General features: G+C 36.3%; 1 protein-coding gene across 1 annotated transcript in view; it reads left to right on the top strand.

Annotated features, from left to right (window-relative positions):
• The window catches only part of CRIM1 (cysteine rich transmembrane BMP regulator 1), a 200,905-nt gene that overhangs the window by 84,552 nt on the left and 102,019 nt on the right, over positions 1 to 14,334 (top strand). The window contains exon 3 of the mRNA XM_050893294.1: positions 8,638 to 8,880. Within this exon, the coding sequence (XP_050749251.1) occupies positions 8,638 to 8,880 (243 nt within the window). The remainder of the gene's footprint in view (positions 1 to 8,637; positions 8,881 to 14,334) is intronic.

Here is a 14,334-nt window from a genome sequence, read left to right as displayed (position 1 = left end):
CATATCCAAATGGGATTATTGTCTGTCTTGGCTCTACCTGTCTTGAGTGGCGTAAGCCTTGTTCCTGATTATTTGGTCCTTGAAATGAAAAAACTTTGGCAAATCTGTAGTGAATACCATGTTGCAAAGATGTATATCAACAAGTGCATATTGAGTAAAACTTGTGTCTCTGACTGTCTTTTTGTGTGTTTACCTTTTTCTAACCCAGGTTAGTTGCAGGCTGTTGCTGTTATATTACAAGAAGGTTAGGCTATATATGGGTGAGACAGATTGCTCCACCATGTAGTATGTAAAATCCAGAGTGCCAGAATGCTGGAAAGCGAAGCAAAACTCATTTAAAAAACAGAATGGATTTTAAATAAAGTTCAATTTTAGGTAAAAAGTCAGGCTCTAGTTCCTTTTTTATTTGTAGCAGTTCATCCGTATACAGTACTGTGCATATTGTATGTGTAAGGTAATCTCATTTTTTAATCTACTATAACTGTCCTTTTGATTCTTGAAAATCCTTTTGGATATTTTGCATTCCGATATCGATCCCTGTCTGTCTGACTGCTTCAGCTGGGTAATCATTTTTCTTGTTTATCCCTAATCCTTTTAATATTTCCTTCCTGCCACTGTGTAACACTACAGTATGCCTATTGTTTGGAATGTGTTTCAATGACGACTGTAAGACTGTACAGTAAAAGTGGCTGTATTTTAGCATAGATTTCACAAAACTGGTTTACAATACAACAAAAACGCAAAGCTGAACAACACGTGTCTTCAAAGCATGTATGCTGACCTTAGTGCATCACTTTGCTTAGTCATGTAAAATGTTCATCTTTATGAACCATATTCTATTTTGAACTGCTCTGAAAAATGAAATATGAAGCTAGCTATTTCAAAATGCTTCTTATTCTGTGTTCTTCTTAGGGACCTAACAGAAAAAATAAATTTTGTTCTCTCTCTCTCTCTCTCTCTGTATACATATGTGTATGTATATCCATATGTGTATGTATTAAAAACTTGTTTTTAAAGGAGCAGCTGTAGAACAGTTTAAGTATCTCAGCGGAAGCATTCAGACCCGAGTCTCCGATAGTTCTCTTCAGCCTTCTCCTTGGATGAAAACATTCTGTCCTTGTTTCTATGGTGACTGAGTAAAGGCATCTCTGGTCACACAAAGTTTTTACAAAATGATAAAAAAACCTCCCTGAAAAGGTTTCCAGAAAAGCACAGATCTGTTTCGTTTCACCTGAAGAATGAGGAGAAGACCCTTCGACCCCCATCGGGGCTTTTCTTCTCCATTTCTCCCACACTAGGTTATACCTTAAGATCCTTTTGCTGTGCTAACCAATGCTTTAACTGTTCTGCTTTTCTCATTAACTAAACTTGGCATATATTTTCTCTGCGTGTCAAAGCAGAGCATGCAAACATAATGAAGGAAAAGAATTTGATACAGAGGTGAAAGCAAAGTTTTTAATTCTTCTTCAGGAACCATTTTAATTTCCATACTACTTTGGTACTAGCCAAGATGAGGATGTGTGTGTATGTTTGGTTGGGTTTTGTTACAACTGCTCTACTTTAACAAAACAAACAAAAAACCCCTGAGATCTAGACTTCCTATATTCAGTGACTGTCTTAATAAAAACTATTCCAGGTAGTGGCCAGTTTGAGTGAGTGTTGTACAAACCTTTCAGGAAGGTAAAGAAGTTACCTTCTCTCACGGAAAGCATTGGTTGTAACATAAAAGACTTTAGGAACTTGCTGTTATACCTTCACTTCCCCTAACTTCGTAAGGTCATGGGAAACATAATTTTAAAAATACATAGTAGCTCTTCATATGGAGAAACTTTGTGAAAGTTCTAGCTTTACGGATGTTGCTTTATGACAGACTCTTTCTAATGTTAATGGCAAAGGAAAAAAAAATAAATCCACATCTTGATTTCTTCTTTTTATTCTGTCCTTTGAAGATAGCTCTCCTCCCCCTCGTGCACTTTGTAACAAATATACTGTGGTTGCAGTGAAAGGTCAGTTTGAATGTTATTATGCCTTGACTTCTGAGATGCTACAACTTTCCTGTGTGCTTCTGAGATGAAAATCAAATGAAAATGAGAAATGTTTTTGAGACATCCTGACTTTTTAAATGAATGATCCCTGTCTTAATATTAAAGCACACAATACATTGTAACTTATTCAGTTATTATTGTTCAGTTACACATTGCAACTTTGGTGGTTCAGTTATTCTTGGTAATTATAGGGTGTCCTCTGTCATGTGCTTAGTAAGGGCAGGTTCTTTTTGCAGGCTAATTACAAAGTAACAGCAAGTAAGCCTGACCCTTCAGGCGTACAGAAAATAAAGTTTGTCTTGAAATGTAGATCTGTGCAAATCTGGTACCAGTAGTAATTTATAGCTAGAAATAGCACTGTCACTGGTGAACTGAATAATTTTATATTAAATGGTCTGTAAGGCTGCCTTTTAGAGTAGATACGGAGTTTGTTTCCAAGGATAGGAGTCTTATTTTGAATTCATCAAAACGTCAGTTTTTCTGTTTGGATTGTGTTCAATTTATTAAAAATGTTATCTTTCCAGATACATTTCTGAATTTCTTGAGAAGATTGACTGGCTCAGAATAGATAGTTTCTAAAAGCTTGATTGATCCAGATTCTTCCTTTATCTCTATAGAGATGTCTTTGTTGGCTCAGGCTGATGAGATGTCAGAGATACCAGAACGCTTCCAGCTTCGGTGGTGTTTGAAAGGCTATAAAGAGAATGTGTCCCACAGAGAAACCTCATCAGCAAACCAACTGATAGTTTCTGTTCTTTGTGTAGTCTTTTGAAATGCTGCTTTTTTGAACATAAAGGCAATGTGCAACCAACTAAGTTTTTCTTAGTGGGTTGTAGGTTATCTGTTCAGACTTAATTTGAGAATTTTGATAGATGCATCCTTGACAAGTAATTGTTCTCCTTGTTAATGGTTTCTTTTTTTTTTAAAGGAGAGACTGAAATGTGATTAAGTTGTATATGCTTTTTCCTTTAACTGTCTGATTCTGTGAAAATCAAACAGCAAAAGTGTATACAACTCCTCACTCGGTTAAATTAATTGGTGAGTTGTATAAGCAATTTCTTGCCTTACTAAAATGGTGGACTTATTAAATGAGATCTATCAGCTGCTTCAAGGGTAGAGGTAGAACAATGTTTTATAAAAATATATTTTAATTAATGTGATAAGTGTCTTGAGTACAAAGTCTTAATTACAAAACCAGACATCTGCTTTAACAAATAGTTTTACTGTCTTTCTACATACAGTTAGGGTTGTATGAAATTGTTCTTGTAAGGGAATCTGCATTATGGATTAAGAGAATGTGATGCATGCATATCTTCTTGCCGTGTAATCTGTGTGTTAAGATGCTTCTTTATTCAGGGATAAGTATCATATATTTGCTATACTCATTTATTTCATAGTAAGTAACATACATAGTTCTCCCTTTCCTTGAAAATCTAATTATTTACGTTCGATACACTGCTTTGAAAAGTGAAGTTCTCCTGTTTCTGGGCACACATAGTAATTGTTTATATTCTATTTATTATCAAAATTAAGATAATAAAATGGAGTTTAAGTCCTGATATCTTGTTTGACTTTGAAGATGTTGATTAGGAAGATCCTGATTTGTGTAATAGACAGTAGCTTAAAACAACATCTAGGAGACAGGTCAGTGCTTCATAGTGTATGTGTGTTGTCGTGGTTTAACTCCAGTCAGCAACGAAGCACCACGCAGCCGCTTCCCCCTCCCCCTCCCAGTGGGGTGAGGAGGAGGAAAGGAAAAAAAAGTAAAACTCATGGGTTGAGATAAGAACAGTTTAATAACTAAAGTAAAATATAACACTAACAATAGTAATAATGAAATATAATAATAATAATAATAGTAATGAAAAGGAATACAACAAAAAAAGGAAAGGGGGGAAAAGGAAAAAAAAAAACAAACAGTGATGCACAATGCAATTGCTCACCACCTGCTGACCGATGCCAGAGCCGCGATCCGCCCCTCCTGGCCAACTCCCCCCTGTTTATATACTGGGCATGACGTTCCATGGTATGGAATACCTCTTTGGCTAGTTCGGGTCAGATGCCCCGGCTATGCTCCCTCCCAGCTTCTTGCACACCTGCTTGCTGGCAGAGCATGGGAAACTGAAAAACCCTTGGCTTAAGATAGGCGCTACTTAGCAACAACTGAAACATCAGAGTGTTATCAACATCATTCTCACACTAAATCCAAAACACAGCACTGTACCAGCTACTAAGAAGGGAGTTAACTCTGTCCCAGCCGAAACCAGGACATGTGTATTTGACAGAGAAGCAGTAGGTTATTGTTGTGAATCTGCCTTGGTCTATTGAGAAGCTGCTTTGAAATAGTCCATTTGGTGTACGAAAGGGGTAAAGTAGCAAAAATATCACTGGTGAGTGATTTCACACTTGTTTTCTGTGGAATGCAGCTTGCCATTGCCCTACCTTTCTGTGTTTTGAGACAGTCCATTGTTGTATTTTTAATTATTCTGCTCTGACATGTTTTCTTACGTGTTCCTTTTATAAGGGCTGGAAGTGTTTGTTAATAAAGGAAAAAGGAGCTATTAAATGATTTCTCTTGTTTGATGAAATCTTAAACAGCTGTATGTAATGGAATTAAATCAGGAATCCTGCTAAAGCAGTGACATTTATGGCTGTATTAATGTTTGTAATTTATTTTGAGAACAAATTCAATTTTGATGCCTTCTTTGATCAAGTAATGAAAAGGTAAACAAGTTTGGTACAATGAATTGTAGAAATATGTCTCGTATACAAACCTTTATGCCTGTAAATAGAGAAGATGGGTATGCTTGCCATTTGCTGAGATAACAAGAAGAAAAACTTTGAAACTTTTCTTAATTGTTGCTTAAAAGTAATGTCTTTTATTCAGGCTTGGTATCAAAATGAGGAGCCTTCATCAGCTTTTACTGAACTGCAGTAAAACAGAACTCCCACCTTCTTATATTGCAGTGGGTGCTGGGCTCAGGACGCAGTTCTGGTGTGGTGCTAGCTGATTAAAGTTTTAACTAAAATACAGTAATGCTACACTGGGAGCTGCTAGATTTTCATGTTTTAGATAAAGATTATTTTCAGAAGTGTGAAGTAGAGACTCTACAAGAAAACACTTTAAATACCGTCAGTCACATATTGTTTCAGCCACTTGCTCCTTTCCACAAAAGAAGAACCACATCTAAATCAAGAACCAAATCATGACATAGTCTGCAGAAAGTTTCTTTACCTGCCCTTGATTCTGCTGTGGCTTGGAGTTAGGGAAGCTGAAGGACAATTGTCTGTTGGCTGATCCAGCTTGGGTTAATATATTTGACTTTCCTGTTGCTCAGTTGCATTTGTATACTTGGAAGGGAATGTTTTACCATGTACATAGTTTGAGATTGTAATTTGGAAGCACAATATTTACACAAGTAGTAGTAGAGAGGGATTTTTGTTACTTTATTTTTCAGGACTATGAAGTACAAAAGTAATAGTGACACTGGATTAGAAAGAAAAACTTAAGTTTGATTTCTAAATATCTGCTGGTGTTATGTAACCTGGTATTAAAACACAAACATGTCTTTGCAAGGTGGTGGTTGTTTGTGTTTAAACCATTTCCTCAGAAAGCGATGCTGGTTTTATTTAATAGTAGAGTCCTCTTGTATTCTGTTACAGTTAACTACATTGAGCACAATACTCTAATGTGGAAAAGACTATCAGAGATAATAACTATGAAACACTGAGTGAACATTTTGTACAAAAATACTTGTCACAGTTCTCTATTTAAAATTTCTTCTACTGCTTGCGATGCTTCTTACATGCTGATAGTGACATATCCTTGTTTTCTTCATTTTTGCTAGGTGATCTTATCAACTCCAACAGTAGGCTTTGCATTGGTCTTCAAAATAAATGTATCTAGAGTCCTGAATACTCTGAATCCCAGCAGTTTGACATGCATTTCTGACAAACCTTGCATTTCTGAAAGTTGGCCAAATTGGTCAAATACAATTTGTACAAATACAATTTGTTTGTATTGGTCAAATACAAACAGTCCTTAAGGAAACACTTATCTTGATATAGAGAGAGAGTTATATATATGTATGTAAATGCAGTCAAGTAAAAATAGTAGGTAAACTTTTTAAAATATGTATAATACAAAATCTTTTCACAAGAGAGACTGCATGAGGATGGGATTATCTGTTAGTCATGGAAATCGGAAAATCGCTGAATGCATAATGCTAGGGCAGATCAAGTAATGAACAGTGTGAATTAAAGGGTCTGTCGTGAGTATGAACTTCAAGGGCTGCTACTGCGTTACTGTTCTATCACTTCTCTGTGCACAATTGAACAACATGCAGTGGAAAATGAAAAGATTTTTAAAAGCTAAAATGTCGAGCCTTTTATTATATTCATAAACTAAAGAATATCAATAAAATACTGAAACTAGTATGTTATCTATTATTTATACAACTTTCTGCAGTGAACCTCTGTAACAAGTAATGTTCAGTCTGAACAATGTGTTTAATAAAGCAGATAAGAACCTAAACATAAGGGTAGGTTTAAAAAAAAATGGTCTTACAAATGTTATTTAAAATTCTAGGCAGAATACATATCTAGCCTAGGCTATTTTAAAGATAGATGGAAACAGTGGGGTTTTTAACTGTAGGAAAATAGTTATGACGCTATCTAGTATCATGTTTAAGTTGGTAATCTCTGTTGCTTGTAGGAAAAAATATAAAGTACTTGTACATGAAGGAAATACATGTAATTATTTTTTGATTCTGTTTTGCTATATTTGCCAACTAAAATTGAGGCAAATATTTATACTCATGATTTCCTTTTCCAATTACTAAGACCTACATTAATATTTTTCGAAGCACTTGTATGTCTACGCATTATATCCCTCTAAGTTTAAATGAAACTAAAGCACAGTTAGTAAATCAACAATGTAGACAAGCAATACTGCTTTGATTCTTCAATATGACCTAGAATTCCAAATATACTAAAATTAAGTGTAAAAATGATCCTCTGGGGAAAAAAAATTGCAGTTATTGACATTCAGTGTATGTTTGGAAGCAGAATTACACATTTGCTGTGTTGCTTTTAGTTTAAAAAACCCAAACACAATATCCAGTAACTTTAATAACTCCAAAAACAGTGAGTTACTAAAATTTTGGAGAAGATATTCTTGACTTTTTATCAGAGAATGGTCATATTTGATAAGTCTTAATCATTGAAATTATCACTAGAGATTAATTTTTAAAATGGCATTAGCTTAAACATCAGATTAATAAAGTTAGTGTTGTTTTTACTTGTTTCTACTATTCTGCATCTAACTTTTAATGACAACAAGTAAAGTAGTCGATTAATTTTGTAGGGGTAATAGTGACATGTATAGTAGAGCCATCTAGTTTACAAACTTGTAGGTAACCAAGGAGTGGTACAAACAGTTTATAAATTCAGGTCTTGGTTTTCTGTTGTGGGTTTTTTTTCTGGTCAAGCCTGGGAAGGCTCCCTATATTGCCTCTAAACACTTAAGTCACCATGTCGTATTGTTCTAAAGATATCGCTCTTCTGAGCGTCTTGAATCCATTTGTATTTTAACAGTGCTCAGGTATATTGAGCAAAGTGAGACTCTATTGGATAAGAGCAAGTTTCTCACTGTTTGCATTACGGAATAAATCGGTCATGGGAGTGGTCTGATTTTTCCCAGTGTGGCTTAGTCATTGGAGGGCACGACATAACATTTTTGCCAGAATTCAGATTCGTTTTTTTGAGAATGGGGAATCTTGTCTTCTTTTCCAAGTTTTGGAAGTGTGTTACCTATTTGTCCAAGAATCATCTTCTATGTCTTCATTCTCTCTTTGTCTTATCTCAGCGTTTGTCCAACTTGTCACCGTTCCCACCAACTTGTTGACCTTGCTCCTCAATATTCCTTTTCTTATTGCTACGTGCCTGTAGCCAGTGCCTCAACCCTCTAATGCCTGTAGCCAGTCCTAGTCAAACCTCTTCTCTTTTACTATTCAAGCCACTGAAGTACGTAGGAACAACACTTTTAATGTGAGCATTGGGAGTGTGTACAGGAAAAATCCTCTTCTGCTAATGTATGGACTCTCCACCTATGTTAGCTGTTGAACTTTTAACCAGCTTTTTGACTACATGAAATCTGAGTTCAGGTCAATCAAGTTTAATAAATCAATCAATTAAAATCAATTGCTCTTAATGGAAAGTCTTAGGAAACTGAAGGTGTAGGTGTGAACATCAGGGCTGTGCATGATATGACAAGTTGTTCCTTAATGTCATGGCCAACTGTGTAGCTTCACAGCTGTTTTTGAGGCTGTGTGGGTTCAGCAGTCACACACATTGCACAAATGAGAATTTTTGTAAAATATTTCATAACACACGTGCCATCTTGCAAATACCAAGATTTTTTAAAGCATATTCCATAATTTTTGCTAATCAGTTCAGCAGCAGCAGTTTCCTTTTCTTTTTATTGTTTTGGGGGGAGGGAGAAGAAAGGGAGCTTTGTCTGAGCTCATCTTTACAGCTTCAGTACAGTGTTTTACGGACATATATGGCATGCTGATTTTTCTCTCCCTTTCAGAAGAGAAACCCGATTGCTCCAAGGCCCGCTGTGAGGTCCAGTTTTCTCCTCGCTGTCCAGAAGATTCCATCTTGATTGAAGGCTATGCTCCTCCCGGTGAATGCTGTCCACTCCCAAGCCGTTGTGTGTGTAATCCTGCAGGCTGCTTGAGGAAGGTTTGCCAACCTGGCTATTTGAATATATTGGTTTCTAAGGCATCAGGAAAGCCAGGGGAATGCTGTGATCTCTATGAATGTAAACCAGGTAAAAGTGGACACGATTTTTTTTTCCATTTTTCAATTTTTTCTAACTGTCTGACAAGCACAATGACCTATATAATTGCATCTAATAAAGCCTGTGTAGTCTCTAAATTATTCTGATTATTCTTCAAAATTAAAATGATTATATGTGGGCAATACCCATTTTAAAAAAAAGATATGAAATGCTATGATAAATTTTACTTTCTTTTTTTCTTCAGACATTAATTTAAACTGAGCAAGAAGGAAAAAGTAGCCTAGTGAGAATGTTGCATTTCTGTGGATGCTACTAGTGAAAGTGACATACTTCATATACTGATTAGATTATACAAAGGTTTTTCATAGTAGGAATATATTGTGCATGGACAGGGAATTAAGGTTTCTGTCTTAAGATTTCTCTAGAGTACAAAGTGATGACCCTTAAAAACTGGAGAGCAAAAGGATTGTGGAGGAGCATATTGAAAGACTTTACAACATTTTCAGTATTTACCCATTTTCCATTTCATGAGAACACAAATCACCCTTTCCTGTGATTAATTCTTCTTGGTGAAGTAGAAGACATAATTCGTTCTTCTTTTTGATCCAGGCTTTGGTAAAGATGAATAATAAAAATAGAGGGATGAAAGCAGGCATATAAAATTGTATAATCCAAAATCCTATATGCAAACAGGTTCGAGTATGCTTAAGCTGTGTCTTTCCTATGCTTGTTTAATGTTTTCTTAAATCCTCCACAGAAGAAGATTGTACAGTCTTTGTATCTTCTAGTGCTTCTCTTTGTGTTTTTCCTAATATCCAGTGCAAGTCTGCCTGTGTGGAAATACAAGCAAACTTTTTAGTTCTCTGTCCTGAGTAGTTGGTGAACAAGTCTTTATAATAATTTTTGCTCTGGAACATTTTGTCAACCTGAGACTTCTTTCATCTAGAATTAGTTGTAATTTCTTATGGCATAGTTTCCTTGGACTCCTTCCTTGTTATGTCACCTCCCTGTAAGTTTTCTTAAGCTTATCCACATGTCTTTAAAATGTAGTGTCCAAAAGCAGACTACTGTTTTGGGTGAGTCTTCATCAGCACTAAATACTGTAGAATAGTTACTTTCTGTCTTTCATGCAAAATTCTAAATAAGAGCTGATTCTTTTGCAAGAGTTATATTTAGTTTGTGAAATGCTGTGATCCCAAGATCTTTCTGTAGCGTGACTGCTACTGAACCACTATATTTGTACATTTTAGTTCTTCCTATATATACTTCAAGTATGCCTTTACTGAATTTTATCTTGCTGACTTTGGATGATTTCTTTATTTCTCAAAATAAATGTTAGCTCTGATCATGTCCTCCCGACTGTTATTTGCATTCCCATCTTGCAGTTTGAAAATAACTCCATCCAAACTTACCTTTGTAGGTTACTTCTTGAAGGTTGTTTTCAGCTTGTTAGTATTACAGAATCTTCAAATTGAATATGTGATTATTTATTACATTAGTGGATTTATGTAACTGTGTGTATGTTGTTTTCTGAAGTAGTTTGTATTTTTTGTTGTAGGGAGTTAAGAGGCGAAGGTATGTGGGACTGGAAAAATGAAGATGCATGTTAGGAGGGTAGAAGAGCAGAGGCTTTGAAGAGATTGGGGAAGGAGACTAATGGGATTTAAGGGAAGTGTAGAGCTTTGCAATGAGGGTTAGAAACTGAGAGGCTCAGGAAAAGCAGAGAGTTCTCCCCTACCTTGGGAGATGATGAAAGTGTGTTTCTTAGGCAGTGGCCAAGAGGCTGGGGAGTGTAGGTGGGTACTCGTGCATCCCCACAGTGATAGGTGATGAAAGATGTAATGGCTAAACTACAAACTACAGAATAAGTGAGGCCCCTACTTGTTGCAGTGCCTTGGCTTTAGGGAAAAAAGGGGATTGCTATTAATATGGAATTATTAGTCACTGCGTAGTCTGATTTTTGTCAAGTTAGACTTCAGTGGCTGTCCAAGTTGACTTTTAAAACTTTGGTCTAGATGTTTCTTTCGTTTGCCATTTGACATAGTGGGAAGATTGCAAAGGAAGAACAAGCCAAGGCAAGACTGGAAGACAGGGAAAGGATAGGTGAATGTTGACAAATCTTAGTAGACGACAAATTACTTACCACGGAAGGCTTCTTTTTTTTTTTTTTTTTTTTTTTTTAAATGGCAAATATTTGCAAATCTGAACTTTTTTCAGTTTTCAGAGGAACCTTGTTTTCAAAGAGTGTAAACTGTACTTGTATAGACAACGTAATTTGTACTTGATATCCAAAGAAAATTATAGACAAAACAAATACTGAAATCTTTTTTTAATGTTTCCTTTCTTGTAGAAAGTTCAGTGATTTTATTTTTAAATTTGCAAGTCAGCATGAACCTTGCTGTTTTTTTCCATCTAAACTGTTCTGTCATGTTCACCACTGTCTGTGGTTTTAAATAAATTTCTTTGTTTAAGAACAGGCAATGGAGTATCTTATTAGGATTGTATATTCATAGGGTTATAGAATTGTAGAATAATTTAGGTTGGAAGACTAGATGACTCTGGAGGTAATCTAGTCCATATTGCCTCTCCTGCACTGTTTTATGCCATTTATTCTCTATGTGTATATACATGTACTACTGTATATGTAGTAGCATATAATTGTTTTTATGTATGTATGAACACTACGTGAATTATCTATGTGGATTTGCTGAAATAGTGGTCATAAAGTGAAGTCAGATAATGTTCCTTACATGACAGGAATATTTATTCGGCCCATGGTAAGCCTGGTAATAAACCTTGTGTCTTCGGAGTTTGACTTGGTATCCTGAAGAATTGTAGGAAAGAAGAGTTGGAGGGGAACTGAACTAGCAGTGCTCTGTTTCATGTTTCCTCTGTTTTTAATGCCATGTCGCTGAAAAAAATGGGGCAATGGACAGTATAAGGCCTGGTAGGTAAAGTGTTCATGCAGAGCTTCTTAGGGGGCTAATGTCACTAGTTTTACTAAATAATGTCAGCATGCCTATGGAGTTTACATGTCAAACAGAGAAAACTGTTTTCCATACTTTGCCACAGACCTAAAACTTTAGTTCTGTGAGTGCTGCTACCAGAACGCTCTTCCTACACCTTCCTGTCTGCTTAACCAGCCTCCATAGGGTTTTTGCACCAGCAAGGGCTTTCTGGTGGAAACAAATTGCCAGAAGCTGGGAGGACTACTTCCTATGATAGCAGTGCTGCCTTATGCCAATATAAAGTGTTTGCACAATTAAAGCATAAGTTGTGTTTATTTCTGTACTTTAAATAAGATGTCACCACTCTCCAGCTTACAGTGACATTTGAGTGTGGAGCCTTGTGCTGAGAACTGCATATGTTCAAATACTGTGATTGGCAACTAAGTTACTGAAAGGAAAATAGGAAGTGTTTTCTTAGCACTAAATGCTAGAATAAAAATAAAATCTTTCATTTTGAGATCCACTTCCTCTTCTACCTCTTTTACTTTAGGAATACAATGGTTGAAGGCATTGCTGTTCAGTTAAAATGAACAGTGAAGAAACTTAGTAGCTTAGCCATACCTGTCTGTTAACCTCCAGATTAATTTGTCTTAGTGTTCTTACCCGTTGCTCCACCAAGCATCTCACCACAGTAGTGGTACCTACTGAGAACAACTATGTCATGTCCCTTTTGTTTTGCTGCAGTTGCTAAGCTCAGAGGTGAGATAACACTGGTCTGGTGCCATAAGCAACCTACTTTGTTCCTACGAGCTGTGTATAACTGGCCATTCATGAGCAGTGGATTTACCGAAAGAGCACTGAATTTAGTTTTAAGCTGGGAGTTACAGTTCTTGAAAAGTATTCTCAAAAATAAGGTGGTTTGTTTTTTTTTTTTCTTAAAGATAGTTTGAATGAACCATCTCAAATGGAGCTGCATAATGTGTTAACAGTAAAAATAAAAATAACCTGAAACAAGATTTGTGGGAGTATATGTGCCTCTTTTGCTAAGAACCTGAAACAGTATGAGCAATGATGTTTTTAAAATGATGTTTCTTTGTTTAAAGATGGGGTTAAAATCTAATCTAAAAGGTATTTTGCTGAAGCTGTGGTAGGAACTCTCGCTGCCACTTCTGGATAAAGAAAGGTAAATAGTTCACTTTGGCAGTTATCCAACAGAAGTTTATTGTACCTTTATTGATAACTTTTTTGTTGTTGTTGTATATGGTGAGAAGGGGAGCGTCATCTCTTAGTTTCTCACATACTTGGCAAAGCATTGGGAAATGTCTGTCACACTAGACAGAACCTCTGTTGAAAAGACCGCTCATTTGTCGTCCTTCTAGCAGTCTTTCTGGCAGAGCTTTCATTCACTCACCTTCTCCAGCACCCTTGCATGGCCTGAAAATTACTTCTACTGAAATGGAGGGTTTTTTTCTGGTACCAAATCTTGGTTTAAACACAATTGTAAAGAGAATGTTATTGTTTGGCTTATTTCTTTGGGGAATTCTGTGCAGTCAGGGCTTGGTGGAAAGTCTGAGATCAGCAGCAAAATTTAGTAGGTAGTGTGTAATGATGCACAGGGAAGTAACTTGTGCTCCACCCTGGTATAGCTTCAGTGTTGAAAATCAGGTCTGGAATTTTTACAGTTCTGCACTAAGGACAAGGGTCAGCAAAATCAAGTTTTTATACACAGTTGACAGAAATAGAATTATATAATTTTTTTTTATTCTCTGTTGCTTACAGAAATAGAAGATGTGTTGTTTTATTGGATGCTTTGTTAGAAGCTGATGTTGAGAGGACTTAAGAGATGAGATTGGGAAAGGACTGGAGAAAATAAGTGGGGAAGAATTACAGATACGTTTCTAATGGAGCTGGAGAAATTGCTTGTAAGTTGACAGTGATGGTGAGGGAGGAAAAAAAAAAAATCAGCAAATGCAGGGGTCCATGTTGGGAAATACCTGTGATAGGGGAGTTAAGGAAGTGATTCAGACGGTGATACAACTGCATTGAAAGTCCAGGAACGTCATCTGTTCTGGTTGTGTTTAATATGTTCTGAAGAGTGAAGGAATGTAAAAAGGATGGTGCATTGTCATGGAGAGATACTTTCATGGTTTCTTTGTCCTTGTCCCAGAGCAGAAAGTGTAACTACCATTATCAGATGTAGTCTTGTTGTGTTGCATTATTCATGAGGGACCAGTTGAAATGCATCTGAACTGAAAGCAAAGGGTGTTATGTGATGCTTCTTAGCTGCTGTAGAAGCAGACTGTGTACCCTTGTACTGGACCCTCAGAAAGCTGTGACTGCTGGAAAAATAGGACGTCTTTCCTGTGCTGACCCATTGTGTTGCATCAGAGATGCAAATACTGCCTTGATCCTGGACCTTTAGATGCATAGGTAGCTGTTTAGATATTGCCCCTAAACTGTACATATTATTCGTTGACAGCCAGCATAGTATATAAAGGTGAAACGTAATATACTTGTGTTAACATATTCTACTATA

Source organism: Gymnogyps californianus, chromosome 3 (assembly GCF_018139145.2).
Source record: "Gymnogyps californianus isolate 813 chromosome 3, ASM1813914v2, whole genome shotgun sequence".
Taxonomy (NCBI): Eukaryota; Metazoa; Chordata; class Aves; order Accipitriformes; family Cathartidae; genus Gymnogyps; species Gymnogyps californianus.
The sequence above is the reverse complement of the archived record's forward strand: the minus strand, read 5'-3'. Positions and strand labels throughout refer to the sequence as shown.